The sequence below is a fragment of the Pleuronectes platessa genome, chromosome 3, assembly GCF_947347685.1.
Source record: "Pleuronectes platessa chromosome 3, fPlePla1.1, whole genome shotgun sequence".
Taxonomy (NCBI): domain Eukaryota; kingdom Metazoa; phylum Chordata; class Actinopteri; order Pleuronectiformes; family Pleuronectidae; genus Pleuronectes; species Pleuronectes platessa.
The window spans coordinates 4,788,210-4,813,053 of record NC_070628.1 but is presented as its reverse complement, the minus strand read 5'-3'; the positions used below and the strand labels follow the sequence as shown (position 1 = coordinate 4,813,053).

General features: G+C 45.2%; 2 protein-coding genes across 5 annotated transcripts in view; both read left to right on the top strand.

Annotated features, from left to right (window-relative positions):
• Nucleotides 1–24,844, top strand: part of baiap2l2b (BAR/IMD domain containing adaptor protein 2 like 2b) — a 43,166-nt gene that overhangs the window by 7,807 nt on the left and 10,515 nt on the right. For both annotated transcript variants that reach the window (XM_053419796.1, XM_053419797.1), the window contains one exon: nt 24,356–24,437. In XM_053419796.1, coding sequence (XP_053275771.1) covers nt 24,356–24,437 — 82 coding nt within the window. The remainder of the gene's footprint in view (nt 1–24,355; nt 24,438–24,844) is intronic.
• On the top strand, nt 21–24,824 carry LOC128437568 (dynein heavy chain domain-containing protein 1). Of its 3 annotated transcripts, XM_053419793.1 has the most exons (44): nt 21–1,169; nt 2,545–2,978; nt 3,196–3,393; nt 3,509–3,712; nt 3,794–3,904; nt 4,186–4,342; nt 4,489–4,743; nt 5,708–5,851; nt 6,265–6,388; nt 6,556–6,788; nt 6,872–7,115; nt 7,277–7,434; nt 8,049–8,174; nt 8,264–8,540; nt 8,656–8,783; nt 8,941–9,139; nt 9,223–9,314; nt 9,402–9,630; nt 9,937–10,062; nt 10,156–10,247; nt 10,333–13,438; nt 13,522–13,633; nt 13,735–13,894; nt 13,988–14,270; nt 14,362–15,838; nt 16,078–16,156; nt 16,390–16,504; nt 16,620–16,806; nt 16,916–17,018; nt 17,244–17,372; nt 17,480–17,671; nt 17,904–18,323; nt 18,415–18,838; nt 18,952–19,044; nt 19,131–19,307; nt 19,865–20,043; nt 20,259–21,278; nt 21,370–21,538; nt 21,645–21,719; nt 21,816–22,041; nt 22,196–22,287; nt 22,369–22,518; nt 22,726–23,318; nt 23,419–24,824. In XM_053419793.1, the coding sequence occupies exons 2-44, from the start codon at nt 2,620–2,622 to the stop codon at nt 23,806–23,808; spliced, it is 13,407 nt and encodes a 4,468-aa protein (XP_053275768.1). In that variant the 5' UTR covers nt 21–1,169; nt 2,545–2,619; the 3' UTR covers nt 23,809–24,824. The 3 variants fall into 3 exon arrangements, with proteins under 3 accessions (XP_053275768.1, XP_053275767.1, XP_053275770.1); XM_053419792.1 differs by having other exon boundaries at nt 21–2,978; XM_053419795.1 differs by lacking the exons at nt 21–1,169; nt 2,545–2,978; nt 3,196–3,393; ... (2 more) ...; nt 4,186–4,342; nt 4,489–4,743 and having other exon boundaries at nt 5,712–5,851; nt 6,232–6,388.

The following is a 24,844-nucleotide window of genomic DNA, read 5'->3' as shown; positions in this document are numbered from 1 at the left end:
TTCTCCATGCAGGTGCAGAAGAGAGTCGGGGATCTACAAACCTTTTCCATGAGCTTCTTCCCTGCAGACATTTAGACGTGCAACAGCAGCAAAGCCTCTCAGGTGACAGGTGTACATACTCACTGTGATGATGGCTGCAATCCACTTACATGTCTCTAAATGAATGTGTCCACCAGTTTCCACAGTCAAAGGTCAAACGGGGATCTTTGCGTTTTAGACAGATCATATAAAACATGATCTCTTTACCATATAATTTGTTAATAATTGGCATATATGCAGTTTTGATTTAGTGCATGACTCCAAGACTCTACGACTTTATTTCTCATGTCAACAATTCCACACAGCAGTCTATGGCAATTCAATCTTTGGGTCACAGGCTCCCTCTCACCATGCTCAAAAATATTTAGATAGAAAACCACACAAGCATAAAATATAGAATATGAAAACTATAATATAAAATATAAATATTTGTGTTATCAACCTGCTTTCTTCTATATCATGTAAAACGCTACAGGACTCCATGCACCTTGAACCCCATCTTAAAAACTCCTCAATCCTGCATCAGCACTTTACAAATGAATAACTCCCAATGAACTTTATTGTATTTTATTGTATTTACTTATATTCTGTATTTATTCTGTAGTTTACATCCACAGACGTATGTGATCTTTCTATGGTGAAGGGTTGTAGGGTTGAAGTGTTTTGTTATGTTCTGCTGTGTTTGTTTTATTGAATCTATTGAATCTTAATTCCATAACCGAGCCACAGACATGTACCTGTTTCTCAGTTAATAATAAAACTAGAGCAATAGATTAAAATGTCCCACGTGTAACATCGCATCTTGAATTATATTATAAATGTGTTTCTTTTGATAGAAACAGGGAAAAAGCAGCAGTTGTGAGTGAAATGCTCAGATTTGTATTTAACATATAATCCTGTAATTTGCTGGAGGATCTGTATCACTACCTTTACACCATAGAACTAAAATATGATTATTGAACAAGCTGAAAATGAAACGCGTCGTGTTATTCGTAGACTCGTGAGCCACAGACAGAATCCGAACAGGAAGTGAAGAAAACTTCAGTTTGACCTTCAGATCTGAAGTTAGTGCGCGTGACCGTGGCAACGCGCCGTCGCCGTGGCTGCGCTCACAACTTCTTCAGAGTCAGGTAAGAAAAGTCACGTGAGTTTATTTCCTCTTCTTCTTTGGTTTTATTAACGTGCTTAACGTGTTTATTTAACCGTAGACTAGTCCCCCGCTGTTTGAACGCTCTCTGTGTCTGCGCAGATTTCACAACAGGTGGAGAAACTACGTCAAGTTTAACGTCTTTGATTGTGACGTCACGGGTTATTATTCGGTGATTTCAAAGTTAACTCCCGAGTTCCAAGCTTAAGAAGCAGCGTGTTGTGATGTGATGGAGGATAAAGGACGTGAAGTTTAACGCAGGGAACAAAGAAGTGGAGCCTGAATGAAAACAAGATGGATTTCTGTGTTTTTGTGACGTTTTGTAAGAATTAATGTAAATCAGAGATGATCTATCGATGACATTTAACCGGTTTGATATCTTATTCCTATGGTTTGATAGTGAAAGGTCTTAATATGTCTTCATTTCTGAGAAGAATGCAGCTTTTTCCAATTACGAAAAGCTTCTATATCGAAATAGTCAGCTAATGTTTTAATTAGTCATAGTATGTAGATGACTCTATATTCATATCATCATTTTAGAACATAGGACAGGATGGAGAGTATCCCCTGTGCGTTTGAATGGTCTTCTGCAGTAACCACCAGGAGATGTTAGCAGATGTTAACCACCAGCAGATGTTAGCAGATGTTAACCACCAGCAGATGTTCTGGGACATGTCTTCAGTTGTGCACCTCAGCATCTGCCTTTTAATGCGAAGGACAAAATCTACAGGAAATAATTTTTCCCTAATGCTATAAAAAATATTAATCAGTAAAAGACAGTCAGCCCTAATTTTGATTGTTGTGTTTTATGTAAGTATCTTTTGTGTAAACGTTTTAAATCACATGACACCCTTTTCCAAGCCTGGCCTACTGTAAAATACATGTTGGTCTCTGTAGAGAGGACCTGCTCCAGATGTTAATATAATGTATTTAGATACAAAGGGCCCATTCTCGGTTAAAGAAAACCACACTTTGTACAGTTTAGATGAAGCACACTCGTGAAAACATCACTAGGATTATTATATAGTCAGTTTCTGCTAATAGATCCTCTTCACCTAAATCGTACACTCTGAACTTCAAAGGCTCGACCTGTTCTTTGAGTTTGGCATCATTCCCTCTCATTTATTTCTTTCTCTGGTTTATTTGCGGGAGTCAACACATACATCAACGTGCACCTAATGTTGGAACGGGATCTCCTTTGAAGATTCCGTAGGTTTTACATCAAAGGACAATGAACCAGTAGAAAATAGTCTTTGATCTATGTTGGTGTGAAGTGACCCAAACTAAACCAAACAACCAATGCAAAACCAATTTAATTATTTATTTTTCCTGTTCTAATGTTGCGTGGCGACACAAAGCATGGGGCGGGTGACCCTGCTGATGGTCTTCAGCTGACTGGTGGTCTTCAGCCTACTGATGGTCCTGATGGAAAGATGAGCATCATATGGGTCGGCGCCTCAGAGGGGGGGTCTCTTCAAATCCCCTTTCAGACCGGTGGTAGAGACATCACACGTTCAAGAACACCTAAGAAGAAGACCCCCCCTCCGGTAGGGACTCTCCCTCCTCTGTGCACAAAGACCTCCTCTCTCCCACCGGTGTTTGTGAGTCGGCCCCTGTTCAGCCGATCAGCCCTCCTCCCCAGTCCCCCCTCTGAAAGAGCACCTCCTCATCACATCGCCCAGGTCGGACCCAGGAGACCCACAGAGGACACAAAACGGAAAGTGCCTCAGTTGATGCCGTCCCTGGCTGATACCTCACAACTGAGACGTCCTGCTGGGTTGTTCTCACTGAGGTACATGAAACAATGTGGTGATTTATAATATATACAGTCCTGTATTAATTTAGTAATAAACTGCATGATGAAATAGGATGGTGTTGGAGTGTAACAGGCTGCGCTGTGTCTGCTGCAAATACACATTCTTTCCTTTTTATTCTTCTTATGTTGTTGAAACTTCTTCTAGAAACGAAACTGACCTTCTCTGTTGTTTACTCTGCTTTTATTGTTTCAGTGTCAAGGAGAAAGATGAATTATCAAAAGTTACAGCTCGTAAGGAGAAGAACCAAAGGGCTGTTAAAGGTGGGAAAGCGACCAAACCTAATAAACATCCACTGACGGGACGAGACGTCTTTCAAATCCTTTCCCAGAAGGTACCCCAGGCAGAATTGAAGATTTATTACCTGAAAGAAGCAGATGAAGACTCTCACAGGTACAACTGAGTATTTTCCCTCCTGCAATTCCATACCTCTATAGATCCCTTCATTTACTAATTTATGAAATGCATTACAGTTTGAATAAAAGTTGATAAATGCTCTTTTCTTTAGACCCTATGACCTGGAAGTGGTCCAGTTCGATGAAGCCGGCTCAGAGCATTACGTCTTCTCCCCCCTGTCTGTGCTGCATGAGACAGAGACTGGTTACGGTGGAGTGGTCAGTCTGGCTGACTGGAACTTAGAGTCTGTGTTGTGGACGGCTTTGCAGGAAATCCCATTTTTCAGGGACTTCCGGCTGCAGAAGGCTTTCACCTGGTAACTCCACACAGGCTGTCATTCATGTCTCCGTCTTTGTCTTATTCTCATTTGGCCCGTGCCGTTTTCTTTTTTCTCCAGGTGGAATATAAATGTACGCAGGATCGTTTTTCAGCGCAGGTGTGAGGCCCTGGAGGACCAGCTGCTTGTGGCTGTACCTCAGTTCAGAAGTTCTCTTCATCTGTTCGCCGGGTAAGTTTGAGCAGATACAAGTCACAGGGCTCTGAGGTGCTGCTCTCCGACAGACTCTGACGTCTGGACCTTTTCTGGGAATCTTCTGGAGGTGGAGTTTGTGAGAATGAAAAATGTCTGAGTCAGTTGCTGATGTAGTAAAATGTCTGGAATCTTCTGTGGGAGGAAGTTGCCGTGATGATGATGTTTCTTAAACGCGTCTTTAAGTGAATGGTTCTCAACCTCACCTCTGTAACTTTCACCTTGAGCATGTTCCTCCCTTCACTCTGTTTCTTTTACAGCCTGACTGAAGATCTGAACCAGACCCACTGGCTGCCCCACGATGAATCTCAAACCTACACATTGATGGAATTCAAGAACGTTCTGATGACCAGGAATCGAGAGGGTCTGCAGGCTCTGGAGACGTTATCACAGCATCGCAATGCTATCCTGAACGCGGTACTTCATGTTTGTTCCTGACAAAATACTAAAATACAACAACTCCCACAATTGAGTGTTGGAAAGAACTTATATGTTTTATTCTGTCAAAGAAAGAAGACTTTAGTTCCCTGGAATCATCTCTTGTAATACTCTTCTATCCCCAGGTGAAGGAGAACTGCTATAAGTCGCACCAGGAGCTGCAACTACACATGAAATACGCCAAAAAGCCAAATCAATGCTACGAACCCATTCACCTCCACCTGGCTCACAAGCAGGAGCTGGAGAAGGAGCTGGCTCGGTCGGAAGCGGCTCTGCAGAAACTGGGGATCTTTGGTTCCCTCGTGGATCAGATGTTTGTTCAGAGTCTCGTCTCAGTCATCCGTCAAGACGTCCTCTTCTTTCTCAGCAATTTTCTGAAGGTGACACAAGCATTCATCTAATCCATTCTATTTCCCAGTGTTCCTCTACATCAGGGGTGTCCAAACTACGGCCTGCGGGCTAACTGCGGCCCGCCATCCATTTTTAATTGGCTCGCATCAATGTCAAAAAATATCATATATATAAAAAAAAAAAAATTGAAACTAACAATTTAGTAGCACTTATATGGCACTTACTTATAGCACTTTGTTTTGCTTTTTGAAGAAATTGCACTTCTTTGATTCTTGTTGTTCTGGGTTTGTAACCTCTGGGTTGATGCACTTAAGGCCGGCGCCTGCTTCTGCGTTTTCAGAGACACACAAGAAGGGGTACGCAAGCACGCAAGAGCCCCTTTCGTGCTTGCGTACCCCTTCTTGTGTGCGTTGCCCAATTTTTATTACTATACGACAAAGCAACGCAAGCCTCCCGCAGCCCGCAAGGCTGTGATTGGTCCGCTAACTACATCTTTTCCGGAGGCACACTTCCGGCTTCATGCCTCATAATACCGGCAGAAACCACGGAAGATTTAGAAGAACGAATATCGATCCGAAAGTATGACCACTTGTATGACCCGTCATTGACAGAATACAAGGACGCGCAGATGGCCTGCAATTCCTGGAAGGAGCTCCGGCTAACTACAGATGGCAGGTCGACGAGTGTAAGAAGCTGAGTGGCCCATACCTTCGTATTTTTTTTGTATGTGGCCCTCGGGACAAAACGTTTGGACACCCCTGCTCCACATGAACACCCGTTCTGCTAGAAAACTATTCATGCTGATTAAAAACATATTAGCCTTGTCCTTTCTGTCTGTAAGGCACATCTGTAATTCACAGTACGTTCAGGTAGAACTTGCTCTTAAGCTATAACCAGAAGAGACTTGCATATGTGAAGCAGAGTGAAATAAAAAAAATGTCATTAGTATTTCACTAAACAAAGCTATTAATGTGTTTTTTCTTTGTTTGTTAGAGAAATAAATCTCCGCTGGTTAGTCTCTTCTACACTGAGCTGTGTTTCGATTCGAGCAGTCAGCTGACTGTGGCCCCCCCGCTACGACTGTTCCAAGAAGCAGTGAGTGAAGCACTGCTGACCGTTGGCGACTCCATCATTCAGGTAACTTACACATTTCTACATTTGCAATTAAAGCTTTACCTACAGTTGTGGGTGGTGTGTAGTTTTAATGTTACTGGAAATTGACTTTACAGTTGGTCCCCATTAACAGAAATGTACAGTAGCCCTAAGGTGCAAATTACAATTGTAAACACCAAAACACAACAGCAACTTAACAAGTTTTTACGCAGTTTGTTTTATAGTAATCAATTGCTTATAGTGATCATCTTGGTTCAGGACAAACAAGATCTTTTTAAGCCGTTTCCTGAATCATGTGAAATCATGTGGCCATGAAACCAATAAAAAAAAAAATTTCAGTAATGCATCAATTATGTAGGATTATCGTTTGCATGGTATTGAAGCAGTGTTGTAACTTTGACCAGTGTCTGGACCGTGACACCTCTCTTCTCCGGTAGATGTGTGACACTTGTGGATTCTTCTTGGAAATTAGCAGCAGCGTGGATACAGACGACGACAGTTCGGATAGTGATCAGGATTCAACTTGTGACCTCGGTTGCATCGAACCTCCTTCTATCATAGGTACGATCCTTTTCCCTGGAGATGTTCCTGGTCTTTCACAGAATTCTTCACATATCTGATATCAGATAATTTGAAAGTTTGCTGACCCTGTTTCTACAGATGCACATACATAATAAATGTTTGATCAACAATTGAAACATGAAGTATCCGTGTGTTTTTATTCCCAGGGGACAATCAGAACAGTGGTGGAAGGAGACGTCGTAGAAAGTTCTGCTGCTTGCATCTGCTCGGAGATCAGTTAGCTCCCGGTCTGGTGCTGCCAAACCAAGCCCTGTCGATGGTGCAGGGCAACACGGTGCATGGCTGCTTCCAGCCGCTCTCCAAGGCCCAGCTGGAGTGGCAGATTAGGATCAGTGACCTTTCAGAAGACGTTGAGAGAGAGACGATGAAGATCATGAAGGTGAGTCTCACTTTCAGACTCAATGATTGTGAAGAAAGATGCACACCAGCTCATTTATTTATTTATTGATTCTTACTTCTTAGGAAGCTGAATTAGAAATCCTGCAGCTGTGTGAGAGCAGCACATTTTTGGCGGACAGTCATTCGTTCATCCGTCAATGCAGTCGAGCCTTTTTGGAATCCATGAAGGGTCAGCCTGCTCCACAGTACGAGGAGCTTATTCTAAGGATCCGCAGCTGGACTCAACAAATCAACCTGGTTCCCTCATCGATCTCTACCTCCAACCAAGTGTTCATAATCCACTGCGCCCACCTGAAGGAAACTCTGGGTATGAATGCGTTTGATGAAAGTTATTATATCTCCTCTACAGATACGATTCCTATTCGAGGAACCAGGAAATCACCTCTGTTGTCTTTTCATGGGTAAAAGAAAACTAACTTCCCGATCTTAATAATAATGATGTTCTTGTTGCCTTTGTTTTGATCTCAGGGCGCCAGCTGAGGCTCATTGAGCAGAAGGTGCTCCGGCAGCTGGTTGAGCAGATAAAGCTGCGGTCAGAGAACCTGGTATCAGACCTGGAGAAGACCACAGCCGAGCTCAAGACAGAACCAATACACCTGGAGGACTTCTCCAAATATTCTCTCATGGTACAGAAACTCTTTGAACTGGAGATACTTGCATGAGAAATAAAACATCAACACACATTAGTTACCACAAAGAAATGCCCCAAGTAGTTATCTTTACCTCAACATGGGAGGATGATGGGGAATTCTAATCCTCCTGAGACTCTGGGTCACACGCTCACTCTGATTGAATTATTCATCCCAAGGGCTCTGCCTCATCAGAGCAAATGTGTTTTGAATTTATATTTGATTCTTCCAAGAATGATCAGATGATGCATATTCTACTCAGGTCTTTCATGCTTTTGTTTGAGGGCACACTGGGGAAGGTACACTTGTGTTTACTTTTGTAAGTGGCATGAGTAAGTACTCCAGTGAAATCTGGTGATGATGAGAGTGTGTTGGTTGTATTTCATCTAATTGTTCATTATCCATTCAGAAGACACAAGAATATTCTCTCTTTCCTCTCCAAGTCTAAATGGTGTAAACCTGCGTAACGTTTCCAAACTTAAAATCAAATCGAGAACTATAATAGATGAGGCTAAAGTTAAATTGTTTTGGCCTCACAACATAAGAGATTAATTAATTGTATGATAAACTGTTGAAATAAATGAATAAGGGATGAAAGCGTCTCTCTGCAGGTGACGGAGTCGTGGAGAATGCAGTCAGACACACAGAAGCAGTTGATTTACATCCACTCGCTCCAGGACACCGTCACCAGGACCCTCAGACAGATGACTGAGCAGGAGCGCACCTTGGAAGAAAAGGTCTGCAGGCATAGAATCATTTCATTAATAACCACGTCCGAGGGATTTCTTCTTTTCCAACACTGCTTCTGTTTGTGCTCTATATTTAGATGCTGGGCCTGTGGGACTGCTTAACGCCCATCTTGAAGGAGGCAGTGAGGATTGTGTGGCAGCGTCTTCCCACGGTGGCAAATGCGTTGGACACGATGGTCCCATTCTTGGTCTCTGACCTTAAACGTACGGTCTCTAAAGCTACAAGTGGACCCTGCCTCGACCCAGCACAGAGCGTCAAAGAGACGGCCTCCAAACTGAAGAGCATGTGGACTCACGTGCACAATCTAAAGAAAAAGCTGGAGGAACTTAACAGGATCGGTCAAAACCTACACGGTATAAATCATGGATATGGATCATTTATAGATGCAAGTTGCTGTTAAATCCACTGGGAACAACTTGTAAGAATGATAAATATATCAGAATGTAACGTTCTGTTTGCTCCCTTCAGAACCGACATTGGATCTGACCTCTTTGACCCTGGATATTCAGAAGATCACAGCCTGTAAAGACTTGTGGGAGCTGGTAGCTGCATATACAGCATGGACAGAAGAATGGAAACAGTTCCATCTCAGTGAGGTAACCTGTCAAAACTCTTTCTGTTTATTGATAATTTGACTTCTTTCATTTAGTTGGAGGACATAATAGGTAGAATATTGTAAATCAAACCCTATATCATAATAAATACATGAATTGTGCGAGTTAAACACTTTACATTTCAAATGTTTTCCATCAGGTTGTGGTGTCTCAAGGCCAGGAGAAGATTGCCAAGTGGAAGGAGCAGGCTCTGTCTCTAACAAGCATCATTCCTACCCATGATGCAGTGCTGCAGGAGACTTTAGGAAAACTGGAAAACCTAAGCCATCAGCTTTCAGTTGTGGCCCAGCTGCAGAGCCCCACTTTGAAACATAAACACTGGAGAGATATTTCTGAAGGTCAGACTGAGTTTTTATATTGTAATAACATAAGAATAATTTGTGAACAATGTAAAATTATGGAAACACCTTCCTTCTGGCAGGCATGGGCCGACTCTATGTCCAGGAGAAGACGGTCACTGTTGCTGACCTCATCTCTGAAAAGTTTCAAGATCACCAGGAAGTCATTAGCAAGGTAAGAGTAGGAGAAATGTTCCATACTGACAATATTTTGTGCCAGAATAATGATTTATTGAAACTCCACAAATTTGTACTTTCTCAGATATGCAGGGATGCACAAGCAGAATGTGACATGGAAGAAACCTTCAAAAAGCTTCAGCTGGGATGGAAAGCAAAGCTCTTTCAGCTGGACAGATTCACCCATTGTGGTTTGCAGAGTTGTCGGCCACAACATGGATTAACAGAAGCAGGGAATCCCACAGAGGGCATTGTGTCCAGGCCCCAAACTGCCGGTCGATGCTCCTGTGAAGAAATAAGATTCACCATTATTGGTGAGGCTGAATAGCAAACTAGGAATTAACAGAGATGTGCTTCTAAACAAGCTTATTGGATTATAGCAGGATGTTGCTGGGCCACTTCTCTTATAAATGGAGCTCTGCTTGCCTTCTTGTTGTGAAAGATTTTAGCTAGTTCTGGTTTATTTGGTTCATTATTGGCTGACACGCAGCATCGCTCTGGCTTGTGGCCCAGATCTGGCACTTCCACTCGGTACATGGGCTGAATGAAAGTGTTGTCTTGCTAGGTTGTTTGGGGGAAATTTGTTCTGCTCTCAACTCTCTGTGTTTTCTTCCCTTCAGGTCTTGAAATTCACTTTGCTGAGATAGAGAATGATTTGTTAACCCTGTCCATCATGTTGAAGTCTCCGCACAGTCTTGACTTCAGGCAGCAGCTGGAAGAGTGGATGCAATCTCTGCAGGATCTCGGTGAATATGACAGATTCTCTCTTCATGTCCTCAAGTGCAAAAATAGTTTGAACTGTAAAAAACTTGTTGTGCTTTTTCTCTCAATATTAATAGAGAACCTGCTCGATTTATTTGAAAGATTCCAGCAAATATGGACCTTCCTGATGTTGAATGAAACGTTCTTGAGGGTTCAACGAGTGGATCTGGTAAGTGTCCTCACCAGTCAAACCTTTGCAATGCCAAGAGTTTATATGTTATAACAACTCATGGGATTTTTGTGTTTCTTCACAGCTGGAGAAGTTCAAACCGGTTGACGAGATATTCAAGGAAATCATGCGGGGTACAACAGGATTCCCTGAGGTGTTGAGATTCGTACATTCCACAAATACAAATGGGAAGTTTCATGGTAAAAGCCTTCGCCGGATACTCGTTGGTGGTTTGTCTACAATGGAATCGATTTCCAACCAGATGGGGGATTTCCTGGATGCCTTCCGTGAGAAGTTTCCAAGACTCTGGTTCTTGAGCAACGTGGAAGTAACACAACTACTCTCCTTTCACCCAGATCCATCCAAGCTGCTACCCTATGTACGCAAATGTTTTAGAGGGATCCACTCGCTTGAACTGCAAAGTGAAATTCCATGTGATACAAGAGATGGAAAGCCTGACAGGGTTTCATCTGGAAGCCACAGACAGATGAAGGTGCTGGGGGTTTTCTCCAGCCTCCAGGAGCACATCAGCTTCCTGTCTCCTTTAGAATCAAACCCTAATGCCTTGGACTGGTTTTGTCAACTTGAGAAACAATTAGAATTGACCATGATGCAGCTTGTAAAACAATGTAATGTTGCTCAATACCAGCTTCAACAATCCTGTACATATCTGGCATGTGACGAGAAAAGCTTGCTTCAATTTGAGCAAGGCAGACAAAATATTCAATGTGTGCTGGATCTGCTTATTGCGTTCCCTCTCCAGTGTATGCTTGTGGCTGAGGAGGCAGTGTGGTCCAGTTTTGTTCTCAAAGCTCTCCGAGAATCAAGCCCGGTGAAGCTGAGACACATAAAGGCCCACAACTCGGCAAAACTGAAAAGCCTTTGTCGTTTTATAAGAGACAGGGGCACAGGGGCAGAACGAGAATCTCTGGTTTCTAGATACATGATGGTGTGTCTGGGCTCTTTAGTGCATCTTACAATGAACCATGCACAGCAGCTGGCTCAACTCATGGAGGTGCGCTGTGATCCGGAGTCATCTTACGAGTGGCTTACCGCGATGAAGTATCATATAAACTCAGAAGATCAGAGTTTGAAATGCGCTGATGACCCTGTGTGTTACATTGATGTTTTGGGCCATCGCCTCCAATATGGCTATGAGTACTTTGGTCCAGAAGACTTGGTGATGGTGCAAACTCCTTCTACAGATCGGGCAATACTGGGGATTCTCCTTGCTCTGACAAGCTACAGATGTGGGTTTGTCAGCGGACCCTGCATGTCTGGAAAGAAAAATACCGTGCTCCAGTTAGGAAAAGCACTGGGGCGGCAGGTTGTCACTGTGCAGTGTTATCCAAGCATGAGACTTGATGTTGTCCAGCAGATGCTGTTCGGTGCCCTCCAGACTGGAGCATGGCTTCTGTTTGATTCTGTGGACTTACTAGCACAAGGGGTCCTATCGTCACTGGGACAGCATCTATTAGACATTCACCAGTCTTTCAATGGGTTTACAGAAAATGGGAATCAAAGAGTACATAATGAGCGAAAGGACCAGACTGACGATGAGGTGGTAGGATGTACAAAAACTGATCCGGAATGTCGGATGATACTCGCAGGGAAAGACATCTCTGCAAACCTCAACTATGGATGTGTTGTCATCTCTTCAACGCGGTACACATTTGAGCTTCCGGAGAGTCTGCGATTTGCAATGAGACCAGTGGCGTTGACCCATCCCAGTTACAGGATCATTGCAGAAGTTACGCTGACTTCCATTGGCTTCTCAGATGCCATGCCCTTGAGTCAGCGTCTGGTGTCTCTCATCAATCTGGCTCAGGATTGTCGCTGTCTGCCTGATTTCATCACCGACAACCATAGCTGTTTTCTTGTTGTCCTGCAAAAGATCATCTCTGCGTCTGAGATACATTTAAATCAAAGTGTAAGACAACAACAAATGTCAGATGAAGCTAGAAGAGCAGCTGCAGAAAACACTGACCCAGTGTCTCCTGAAGATGTGTCTGACAGAGATCCTGATCCAACGTTGCAAAGTTCTCGTTTGTTAATCATACAGAGCTTGATGGAAGAAAGAGCCCTTGTAGAAGGCATTATTTCGGTCTTACTACCTGTTCTTTACGACCACAAAAAAGTCTTGGGGTTCTGCACCATTTTCAAGGATGCTTTCCCCATCGCATTGGAATTTCCTCTTTTCCAACAATATTTTGAAGAAGAAAAAAACATTCAACTTAAATTAGCAATTACAGAAGAATTGCAATGGAAGCAGCTGCATCCTGACAAAGAGACCATCTGCAACGCTCTCACACTCTACCAGACTATGGAATCGTCTCAGGCAGTTCTGCTCATAGGCCCGTCAGGCAGTGGAAAAACCACCTGTCACTCTGCTCTGGCTGGAGCAATCGATAGTCTGGCTGCCAAGGCAATGGAGAATGTGTTTGAAAATGACAGTTTGACAAGAGGAGACTCCCCACAGGCAGAACCACAGATCTGGAACTCAGTTGATACTGTGGTTTTATTTCCTAATGCCATGTCCCATGAGGAGCTATTTGGCAGATTCTATGAAAAGAGAGGATGGCAAGACGGAGCTATAGCAAAAGTGGTGAGAGATTCAGGACGATGGGAACACACACGCTCTAAAGTGTTCAACAATAAGAGGAGACGTGATCAGACACCAAGGGCCAAATGGCTGGTAATGGACGGCGAGCCTGTTGGGCAGCCAGGCTGGTTGGATTACTTAACCACTCTGTGCAACCCAGAGGACCCGTTCCTCCTCCTCTCATCAGGGGAGAAACTGGTCTCAACCCAATCCTCCCTAAAGCTACTAATGGAGATCACAGACCTTAGTGATGCAACCCCCTCTGCAGTTACCCGCTGTAGCTTCATTCATTTTACAGGAAGTGATCTGTGGAAGGCTGTGTGGAAGAAACAAATGGATGTTCTCCACTCTGAATACAAACTGGATCAAGGAACATTGAAAATGTGGAATCGTCTGGGTGAAGATCTTTTCTCCAGCACTCTTGGGCAAATGGTGTTAACCTCTGCAGTTCAGAGTGAAGGACAATCTTCCAACAGCTCTGCCTATGGACTACAAGAAATCACGTCATTTGGTCGGATCCTAACCGCCCTCCTACAACATCTAAGGATCCAAGTAGAAAAAGCTGAGGCAGCACTTGAAGACAAAGCAGGTATAACTTTTGTTCATTGTCTTATAACCTTGTGATAGTAATGTAGTGGTTTTTATCATTAAAACTAAAACTTGTCTCTTCAGATTTACCTCTTCATGGAGCCGGTACATCAGACATTGATGCACAAAGTCAACTCACCAGAAACCTCTTTCTGTTGGCTTATATTTGGGGATTTGGCGGACATCTGCATCCTCGGTAGGATATCTTTTAATTGTTGTTGTTAAAATATATGTATAAGCAGAAAGTCTGTATAATCAGTAACCATTGGCATTCACGGGTGTTTGTATTTGTTTCAGTCACTGGCCACAGTTCGACTTGATAGTTCGCCAGATGCTGTTTTCCTGCCGGTTCAACATCCTGGTTCCTGATGACGAGAATGTGTTTGAACACTTTTTTAACCTCGACGGTAAAATGTGCCCCAAGAAAACACTGTTGATAAACTCCATCACTCCCAAGGTTTGTCTTAAACATTTCATCTAGTGACAATTCCATAAATATGGTGATCACTACATTTGATTACTTACAACTGTCTTAATTGTTTGAACATAGTTTGGTAAATACACCTTTCTACTGAGCCTCATGTTGGAGGCAAACCAGCCAGTGCTGCTCGCAGGGGAGCCCAGCTCTGGGAAAACCAGCCTGTGTCAATCTTTGCTGAGTTTTGACAAGCCACACATCAGCCTGACAGCCAGTCCATCCCTGAGCTCCAGAGACCTGCGCACTGTACTGAGAAACATCAGCCGCCCGAAGTACTGTAAAGATTCTGTGGGATCTGAGACCAAAAAGCAGAGACTCCTTCTGTTTGTGGACGATTTGCACGAAGCCCCCTGTGGTGAGTACGATCATTCATCTCAGATCAGCTAAATTACTTCAATTTGAATACGAGTTTTTATAACTGGAATATTTATGCTTCTTGTTGATAGATGTCTTTGGGAAAACATCGTCTGCTCTAGAATCTCTACGACAGAGCATTTCAAAGGGACAGATTCTAACCTTAGATACCTACCACTTCAAGCCATTGTGTTCTGGACTCATCGGTTACATGGCTACCTGTTGTGCCTCTGGATCGGGCAACTTCCACCGTAATGGGATATCCTCCCGGCTCTCACGCCTGTTCTCCATCTTTGTCCTCCCAAGCCCCTCTACAGACATCATACTGTCTGTCCACTCTCCAAGGCTACAAGCTTGGCTCAAAGGAATGCCGATTCAGCAGAGTGGTGAGGACATGGCATGTTGTGTCATCACTGCAACTAAAACTCTATATCACGCTGTATGTGAGCAGTTCCAGCCGAGTGAGCAGAGGCCCTTCTTCATGTTCTCCCATCATGACCTGCAGAAGGTGTTTCAGGGGATGTACCTGTGGCAGCCAAGCATCCAAAACACACAGAGAATGCAGGATAAGGTCGTTGGTCTACCTGAGTTTCCTCCCGACCTGCCAGAGTCAGAAGCATCGGTTCTTCAAGTAGCACATCTCTGGATGCATGAGTGCATGCGTACTTTCAATGATAGATGCTCCGAGGAGGAGAGCAAAACTCTTGTGTCACTTATAGCAGAGGTTGCAGCAGCAGAGTTTGGCGTTAGATTGGACACAGCAGGCGCCTGTGAAGAAATACATCAGAGTCCAGATCCATTAAGTCTGTCAGCAGAGCCAGAACCAGCTGCCCAGTCAGACCTGAAGGAAGACGATACACTGCCTGAGCCTTTCCTTTTGCCTGAAAACAATTCTTCAGAAGGTGAAAACCTAACAACTCGTCCTCCGCAGCTCCAGATCCTTCAGCACATGGAGGAAACAGTGGTTGGGCTTGTGTATGGTCCAGAGCTCTCAGAGACCTGGAGTTCAATGGATCCACAACACGGTTCTAAATGGAGCTTGTGTTACAAGGAGCAAGACCTTGATGCGGTTCTGCAACAGCTGCCGGCTCTCCTTGACCGAAATCGAGACGACAAAGGACCTGATGTTGATAATAACCACATTACATCCAGATACATGTTGCACAGACAGAGAGTGAGTCAACTGTTACACATACTCCGAGCTTTGCTCACACCTAAAGGTCACGGAGTACTGATTGGCTCAGACAAAGGAACAGGACGTAAAACCGCTGTACGTCTGGCGGCCGACCTGACAGGCTACCCACTGATGGAGCTACATGCAGGTAACGAGAGCAAGTTGCACGAAATCCTCAAAGAGGCTGGGAATCAGTCGAGAGTGGAGGGAGTTCATGTCATCATACTGGTCCATGAGGATATCAGCCAGTCTGTGAGAGATGACCTGTTGGCAGCAATGGAGCGTAGAACCTTCCCAGCGCTCTACACGGAGGAGGAGCTGAGGAACCTGGTTTCCAGTGTGATGGACGTGACGAGGTCGAGACAATACCTCATGGACAGTTGGCTGCTTGAGAAGTAAGAGGAAATACTCAAGTGATATATATACCTCGAAGTACATTCAGTCAGTGTTTAGTGTCCTCATGTACTTGTGATGTGGGTGTACCAGTATTGTTGGTATATTTATAGTAATGCAAAATCACTCACTACAATGAGCTTATAGTAAAATAGTTTAGGTACTTAGAAAACCTTTAAGGAAAATATAATGAGTACACTTTGTAAACCATACATTTCTTATTTCTTATTTTTTATTTAAGGTACTTAAGCAAAGTCCACAAAAATGTGCATGTGTTCCTTATGATGTCCTCCACCAGCGATGGAACCCACGTTACCACTGTGAGTATTTTCTTTGAATTATTCCCCCTGCAATCTAGCTTTGTATCTAACAATCTTCTTTTTTTTATAAAATTCATAAAAACAAATGCCCACTTTATTTTAAAATGTATTTTCCGACCCCCTCTTCCAAACTGACCCAGTGAGCTCCACGGTTTTGACTTTAGCCCTTGTTGTGTATTCAGTGTTGTATACAAAGTGAAGTCCTAAATGTAGGACTTTGTTTTACGTTCCAGAGACAAATGAGCAAGTCCCTGAGTCTGAGCTGCTGCGTTGAGTTGTACCAGCCGTGGTGCATCCAGTCTCTAGCTGGAGTTGCTGCTCAATTTCTCAAAACCAGTCTCCACAAAAGTGAGTAACTTCACATAAACCAGTCTATTCTCACTTTATTTTAACCTTTCTTTACTGACAATGATAATTCCACACTACACCCTGACATGATTTCTCTATTCTTACTTTGATTCAGTGGAGCTAGACGGCTCACTGACCGGCCTGTCAGTGGCTATGGCAGGAGTCCATCAATCTGCACGCCGGTATGCGTCTGTCCTTCTCAAAGCTCAGCCTTTCAACCCCATGACCTACATGGAGTTCATCTCCCACTTCGGTTTCCTCTGCAAACACCTGCTCAAACAGAGGCAGGGACAAGCCAACAGGTGATCAGTCTTTCTCTGGTATTTGAGTCAAAGGTCTTAATGGTCTTTTCTTTACACAAGTAAAACCTATACACATATTGGTCTATAACAATTTTTTTTTCTTTTTCAGAGTTGCCTTTGTTTTGTCTCATTTGGATGTTTTGAACGCAACAACTCTGCGGAACAAACTGCTCTTAGAGACACGGAGGAAAAAGGTTGCTGAGACCCAGCAGGTAATCGTGTAGCACTTCAGACCCAGCAGCTTCATTGGGATCAATACTCTTTTATCCTATTCTGTACTTCATCAATGTCATATTCGTTGGGCTTCTCCTTTTTAAGTTAAAGATTATGTTAAAGTCCCCAAGCTACATGTAAACCTCAGTTAATATTGTAATTGTAATCATATTTATATTTCATTCAACCTTTAAAGCTTTGTTCCCCTCACCTTGTTCCTGCAGCGTGAGACAGATCTCATCAAAGCTGTCGATGAGCAGACAATCCTGTTTGAGGGAGTTCAGACCAAATGTGCGGAGGTGAAGACCAAGCAGCTGGACGTGGAGGAACGGTTTAATGAAGCTCATAACCAGGTTGATAGATCATCTGTTTTATCGGCATCCAATCCCATGTAAATAGCAGCTAATTAGCATTTAGACATTCAGAAGAAGAGTCACTAAATCCTTTCTTCTTCTTCTAGTTGATGCCTGTGTTCCTGTCATGCAAAAACATTCTGGATTGCCTGGATTTCTCCGACCTGGAGGAGGTGCGTCACTACAGAGACCCCCCCGTTGGAGTGGTCATAGTCATGGATGCTATTTGTCTGCTGTTCAATCATCCACCCGGCTGGGAGAGCGCTCGACTGCTTCTTAGACGCCCTAACTTTTTTCAAGTGAGTAAAAAAGTAAATGTTATTTCGGAACAGATTTTGTTATAATACCTCAGATTTAGCAACTGTCAGCAAATTAAACCCAACACTGTAAAATAACAAGACACACACACACACACACGTACCAGGCACTTAGTTCAGTCATTGCTCCAGTTTGTGTAGTGTAAGCTTTGGTATTGTCGTATTGAATTCTTGCTAAATGTTGGTGTTATTAAACTGTATCACCTTTCACCAGGAGCTGGAATTCTTTGACCGGTTCACGCTGACACAAGCACAGCTGTGGCAGCTCCGCCAGATAATCACCAGTCCTGAGTTTGTGCCAGAGTCTGTGCGAGATGTGAGCAAAGCCTGCGAGTCCCTGTGTCGATGGGTCCAGGCTCTATATGGATACTACTCTCTGCGACACCAGCTGCTGGTCAGACGTCAGCTGGAGGAGCAGGACAGAGAAGTGCGAGCTCAGCTGCACCAGGCCAAGCGGCACAAAGAGGAGGCTCACCATCATCTGGCGGATTTGAAGCGTCAGCTTCAGTTAATACAAAAGCTCCAAAAAAGGCTTCTCCCCAAGCTGCATGAAGCTGAGAAGATGGACAGAGAATTGACTGCGACTGCTGAGCAGTTAGAGGAACATGTCCGAGACTGGAGAGCTGCTGCTGAGGTAACACCATTTTCCAGATGGACTGTACATGTAACTTTAACATTGGATATTTTATTTAAATGATTATAATTTGTTTTGATTTTCCCTTCAGGAGGCAAAGTTACAAAAACACAACTTAGCGGGAGACGCCCTTGTCCTGGCTGCTGTCGTGGCTTATTTAGGCCCCTTCCCTCCGGATGTGCGCACGGAGCTACTAACCAAGTGGAGGAAACTGTGTGAGACAGGAGGCATCAACCTGAACCCAGAGGACCCTAGAACCTCCCTGTGTCCACAGTCACACCCTGCACCTCCTTCTCCACCTCCGGGTTTTCCCATCCCTGTTTTTGAGAGGCCGCAGCTTCCTCTGGGTCGAGCGTTAGGTCTGAGCGACCTGCAGATCCAGAACACTGTATCTTCCAGACTTGTGGTCCAGCTGCTGCTGTGGGGCTACAGGAATACCCAGTGTCAGCGCTGGCCTCTACTGGCAGACATCCAGCAGTATCAAGAGAGAAGCTCCCAGAGCTGGTTCATCACAGGTGGGTCCTGAGACAACTTCTGAGCTGGGGATTTTGGTTTTCAGCCACAAGTAGTCCGTCTATTTCCTCTATAGAACAGGATGAATTTTAAAAACAAAGTGTCTGCTCTTCAGGTGACGATATGGATCCGGAGACTGAGTGTGGGATGGTGATTTGTGCCGATGACCCAGAGCTGCTGGGGAAACTGGACCAGGCTGCTGAGCAGGGTGAATTTCTACACTAAAGAGAATAATCAAATATATTCAGTGTCTGTTTTCACCCTGAAGTCAATCCAGCCATTTTGTTTCTGCAGGTTTGAGAGTCCTGGTAACTCGAGTGGAAAATGCAAACCCCAGTTCTCAGCTCCTGGACAGATTGGCGCCCCCTGCTGGTTGCTGCCCTCCAGGGATAAAGCAGCAGGCTCAACCCCCCCACCCTGATTTTCGCCTCTTTCTTAGCACTCATCTTCCAGTCCGACTGCTCAGCAGTGGTAAGAACGAATTGTTAGAGTAAAGATGTACAGGTAGTCTCTGTTAAAGTTGTCTATCTGTTTTTTAATGCAAGAGGAGTAAAGGATAGGTCTAAAGGGAATTAATGAAGAGTTTTTGCAGTTGTGGTTTCGTGGTTTTTAATTTCTATCCTTAGCTGTTCGTGAATTTGACTTTTAAAAAGTCTTTGTTCCATTTCATTTTTCTGTTAAGTAGGGCTGGTTTGATATGACTTCAAATCAATATCTCAATTATTTCCAACTTTTACCTCCATTAAGTATTAATCGAATTAACATGAGAAACATTAGGTCATCATTTGGAAACTCTGTTTTTCTAGCACGCTGTGGATTTGACATCAATGCGAAGATGAACTAACTTTTCACAGATCATATAATATCGTGTTAAGACAGGATTCTTTTTAAACGTCTGTTTGCATAAAAAGCTTGATCCTGGCTTTTAAAAGATCCTTAAACAGTCATGAACTCGACACTAGACATTTAGGATATGAGCTCTCTTAACTTACAAGCAGTGAGTATTTATCCCTGCTCTCGTTCCTCAGAGATCCATCCATCCATCTTGGCTCTGGTCCACGTGGTCGACCTCTCTCTGGGCTCGGAGGAGATGGAGGAGCTGATGCTGACGCTGCTGCTGCGATCTGAGTGTGAAGAGCTGCTGATTCAACACCGACGGCTGCAGAATGACAAGCAGCTGCTGCAGGAGAAGCTAGTCAGAGAAGAGGTGACTACACCAAACAGATACTAAAGGCCCTGTGCACTGTGTAGATTCATCTGACTGATTACCCAGGAGCTGGAGTCTGACTGTTCATGTACATCAGGGCACTGAGAGTGATTTACGCATTATTTTAATTGAGCTGCCATGTTTTATGCAAAATCTGATTTGCTATATGATCTAAGCTGCTGTTCATCTGGTGACTTCTCCTCCTCTCCTCTCAGGATGCTCTGATGAACCACATCCTGCAGTCCAACGCCTCGATGCCGCCGGCTCCTGATTTTCTCCCCAACGCGGCCGTTTTTCAAGAGGCGATGAAAAACCTGCGATCTGAGATCCGGCAGCTGAGCGAGGAGCTGGAGCACCACGAGGCTCTGGTGGCTCCCCCCCGACAGCTGGTGAGGCTGGCCGCCGCCCTCTACCAGGCGCTGCAGGAGGTGACCCGTCTTTCCCCCGCCTACTACTTCTCCCTGCGTGGCTTCATCGCAGAAGACATGCAAGATGTCTTCTTTGAGAAGGACAGGCCGTTAGTGTCGTTTGCCATCGGTAAAGTGCCAACAGGCATAAAGCCAGAGATCACAAACAAGATGGTTTCCCAGCTGCTGCTCCAGTACAGGCCTCTTCTGTTCAAGAGTCATTTCTCTGTTCTGAAGCTGCTGGTGTCTGTCGCTCTGCTGCAGCACAACCAGCTCTGCTCTGAGGGCGAGAGGGGGGCCTTCCTCAGGGGCCTTCAAGACATCGGACATCCACCCTGTCCCCCGTCGCAGTCCACCCCTCCTCTGCCCAGCTGGACCCCCCCTCAGATACACCCAGAGCTCCTCAGCCTGGGGAGGGTCCCGGCCTTCACAGGGCTGCTCTCCTCACTCTCCACTCACCCCACACAGTGGCAGGAGTACCTGCGCTCCCCAGCCTCCACTGTGGGGGGCGCTGTCCCCTGTCACTCACACTCCCATCTGTCCCTGGTTCAGCGGGCCCTCCTCTGGAAGACCTTGAACCCGAACCGCCTGGAGGGACTGGCTGACATGATCTGTGCCTCGCAGCTCTGCCTGCCCGTTCAGACTGTGAGGTCTGAGGCCCCCCACACCGGGAACCCAGGGTCTCTCTCACGACTCCTGCTCAGACACGAAGGAGCCATCACTCTTACCCTGCCGAGTCCAGGAGGAGACAACAGGACGAGTACTCGGCCTCTTCACTTGATAAACACACTGGCAGACTGTGTAGGAGAAACGGGGGTTAAACCGGAGGTAACACAGCATTTTATTTTATTTTAACTGAATAGCAGTTTACATGAATTCAGCAGTTCTTTAATATTAATTTAAAATGTTTTATTTTCAGGTAAAAGTCATTTCATTAGGGGCTCTGTGTGACAGAGAAGTCCTCCTCTCAGCGCTGGACAAAGCAGTGGACGACGGCCACTGGTTGGTTTTCAGCGACTGTCATCTGCTGGAGCGATGGGATGATGAAGTCCTGGCTCGCCTCAGTCAGATGATCTCCTCCTTCAAAGGTAGAGGTCACTTTACATTGTGTTTGTATCATTCATAAGCATTGAGTCCAGTCTTTAGTGTGTATCTGCATCTGTGTGCTTCCCTGATGACCTTGTTGTTTCACAGAAGAGCCAGGCCTCACTCGCCCGGGCGTCCGCTTGTGGTTTGTAACTCAAGAATGTGCGTCTCACCACATACCAGGTAAACAACTCTATTTCCATCACTGCTTTGATTAGGTTAAGTTTTCCTTTCAAGCTCAGAAACCGTGGATAATTGCTTTTTGGTATCGTGGAGCAGCCACAGTGCGAATGAGCTGCCTGCCTCTGGTCTGTGACTCCCCCTGGGACCTGAAGGAGGAGCTGAGCCGCTCCCTGCGTCAGGTTGTTTCCATCACACAGAGTCGATCCCCGGCGGGAGGGAAGGCCGACCACATGGAGCTGCTCCTCCGCTGTGCCGTCTTCCACTCCGTCCTGCTGCAGAGACAGACCTGTAAACACCTGGGCCAGGGCAGAATCTACAGCTGGTGAGGAAAACGGGCCCAAATAACGTCTACTGCATTTCTCATTACATATTTCTATATTTGCCAGCCTGAAAACAAATTGGATTAATGTGTTTGTTGTTCAAATGGTGGATATCTACTCATGGATAAAGAGTTTGAACTTGTGGATTGTCTCTAGGGACCAGGGCGACCTCCTGGCTCTGGTGGAAGCTCACAACTCCATCAGACGTCTCTGTCCGGTCCAGACTAAAGCTCTGCAGTACATCGCAGGTGAGGCAGCATGAACATCTGAGCCTGTCCCTCTGGTTCACTTCCTGTTTGACTTAACCCTGTTTTACTTTTCATTCTCAGGCGACCTGGTGCACGGCGGCCATGCGCTCGACTCTGCAGATTTGGAGCTGGTGGAAAACACGGCCAAGGCCTGCCTGAGCAGACTGTCCCCCCTGTGGGGCCGAGGACCACACGTCCTCTCAGACATCATCAGGAACCCGGGCGAGTTCGGTAACCACACCCGTTTCTTATTGTCACGTATTCTGAATAGTTTGATGAGCTAATTAATGAGAGAGGGAACTGGAGAACATGAGGTCAGACAATCTCCAGAACATTCAGGCGGTGAGGGGCACCTGGATAGAGAAAGCAGGAGGCAGGACATCACTAACAAAGTCCTCTGTGTAAATCACGTGTGTTGACTTTGTTTTTGCTTCTTAGCCTCAGATCTGACAGGATTGCTGCAGATCCTGGAGCAGGGTCTTCAGGATGCAGTGGACATCAACAACCCGGCCGTGCTGGGCTTCAAGGCAGATATGGCAGCCGAGATGATCAAGATCAACAGCCACAACTTGAACCTTCTGCTGCAGGCCTCCCAGAATCCCCTGGGAGCAGCGAGGAGTTCACGTGGCACCTTCACGGTGTCGACCAGCAGCCACGCCAGAGACAGACTGCTGGCTCTGAAGAGTTCCCTCACAAACAGGAGGGACAGCAGAGTCAGACAGGCTGAGGCTGTGTCCCCCGGCTCCCTGAGTGTCTTCCTCCGGGCGGAGTGGGAGGAGCTTGATGACACCGTGTCCTCGCTCCTGTCACAGCCTCAGCAGCCGACCTCCGCTTCCCTCGCCGCCCTGTCCCGCCTGGAGAGGAGGGCGGAGCTGCTCAGCGCTTATGTCGAGCGCACCAACACCTCAGATCCACCGGGGGCATACCGACTCGCGGCTTTCAGCAACGCCAGAGGATTCCTGGTGGCACTTAAGAGGAAGGCGGCTCGAGTAAATCTCAGATATATCAGTGATGTAAAACTGCATTTTCAGGTAGATCACGACTTCACAGTAAAGTGACTGGAACCCAGTGGTTGAACATGTTTTAACTTTAACTACAGGATGAAGATTGATGGTTTTCTTGTCCCCGCAGGTTCTGAGTGACGGCAGGTTCCCGGACCCCCCCCCTGTGGATGCTGTGTATCTATGTGGCCTGGAGCTCAGAGGGGCGTCGTGGGACCCCCAGCTGGGAGCCCTGCAGGGAACAGACTCCCCACGGCCATGCTCCCTGCCCCTTGTTTGTGTCACGGCTCACGTCGGGAGCACAAATCACACCCGAGATAACGTTCGAGTCCCGGAGGCGTCTTCGTCCACCGCCCCTCAGTTACCAGTCCACCGCTGCCCCCTCTATCTGGATGAAGGGCGAGAGCCGGGAGACTCGGGGCTGGCGGACGCTCACATTATAACTGAGATTCCCCTTCACGCCAGTTTAAATCCTGTGTTGTGTAGTTTGAGAAGAGTGAGGATAGTGAGTCTGCTGTGAAGTGTTAATAAAATAGTTACACATCCCATGGAACCTGCACACAAATGAAAAGACTCTTGATTTGCTAAAAGATGCCTCAAAGAATGTCTGATTCTTCAAGTTCCTTTGCAGTGACTGTGTAATGTCTGTTTGTACATTTGTCTTGTTGTACCAATTTGTAAAACTTGAGATTTTTCAAATAAACTGTTGCACAAACACATAAAGGCAGTTTCTCACATTTTGTCTAAAGTAGCAGAGGTTCCCTCATCTGAATAAAATGGACTCAATCTACTGAAAGGTTTATAAAAAATAGAATTCACCAAATAACCTCAAATAACTTTGGTCAAAACTTTTCAAAAAGCTTGTTTCTTCAGGGAGTTTATCAGAGATTAAAGATTCATTCAACTGTTGATTGATGGATTTAGATGTTGAGGTTCATGGTTTATAGAGGTGATAAACAAACAGTTGTGTAATTGTTGTGGTTTAATGTGATGTCAATAGCAGGAGTGTGCGTTCACCATGTAGTTGTTGACAATATTAACAGAAGTTTTCCTTTTTCCTCCCACAGGCAACATGGACCGACACCACTATGAGACTTTTGAGAAGTTTGGCAACAACACTGTTCTGCTGCACCTCGACAACGGCCGAGCGCAAGTTTTCCTCTCATTGTTCTCATGATCCGAGTTCACGGTAACACACTTAGTTTGTATGCCTCAGTGCTGGACACAGTGGCTGGAGACACATCTTTGGGTTATGAAGGAATTTCTTCACAACAACAATAAGACTCAGGAATTGACTGATTTTATTTTGGTGGTCAAACATCAGAGTGGCCTCACAAAACAAGTTTTCTCAAATCTGTCTGTGAGGAACTCCTTTAAGTTTGGTCCAGTTTTCACTTGGACTCAAAGATGAACTGATTCGATTTCAGTGTCCAAAGGTCAAAGGTCACAGTGTGGACTGCACTGGTTGGCAGAGGCAAACGACCACAGGGCTGTAATTCAATTCCTTTATTTCCTTTGCTTGTATATGTCTGCGATTGTGACTCAAATGATTTCCA

Excerpts from the sequence above, each read along its gene's own strand:
- LOC128437568 (XM_053419792.1), top strand. The coding sequence starts at position 2,524 with ATGTTGCGTGGCGACACAAAGCATGGGGCGGGTGACCCTGCTGATGGT. Across the intron at positions 17,019-17,243 it reads AGGTTGCTGAGACCCAGCAG|CGTGAGACAGATCTCATCAA; the intron begins GTAATCGTGTAG and ends TTGTTCCTGCAG. Across the intron at positions 21,279-21,369 it reads AAACGGGGGTTAAACCGGAG|GTAAAAGTCATTTCATTAGG; the intron begins GTAACACAGCAT and ends TTTTATTTTCAG.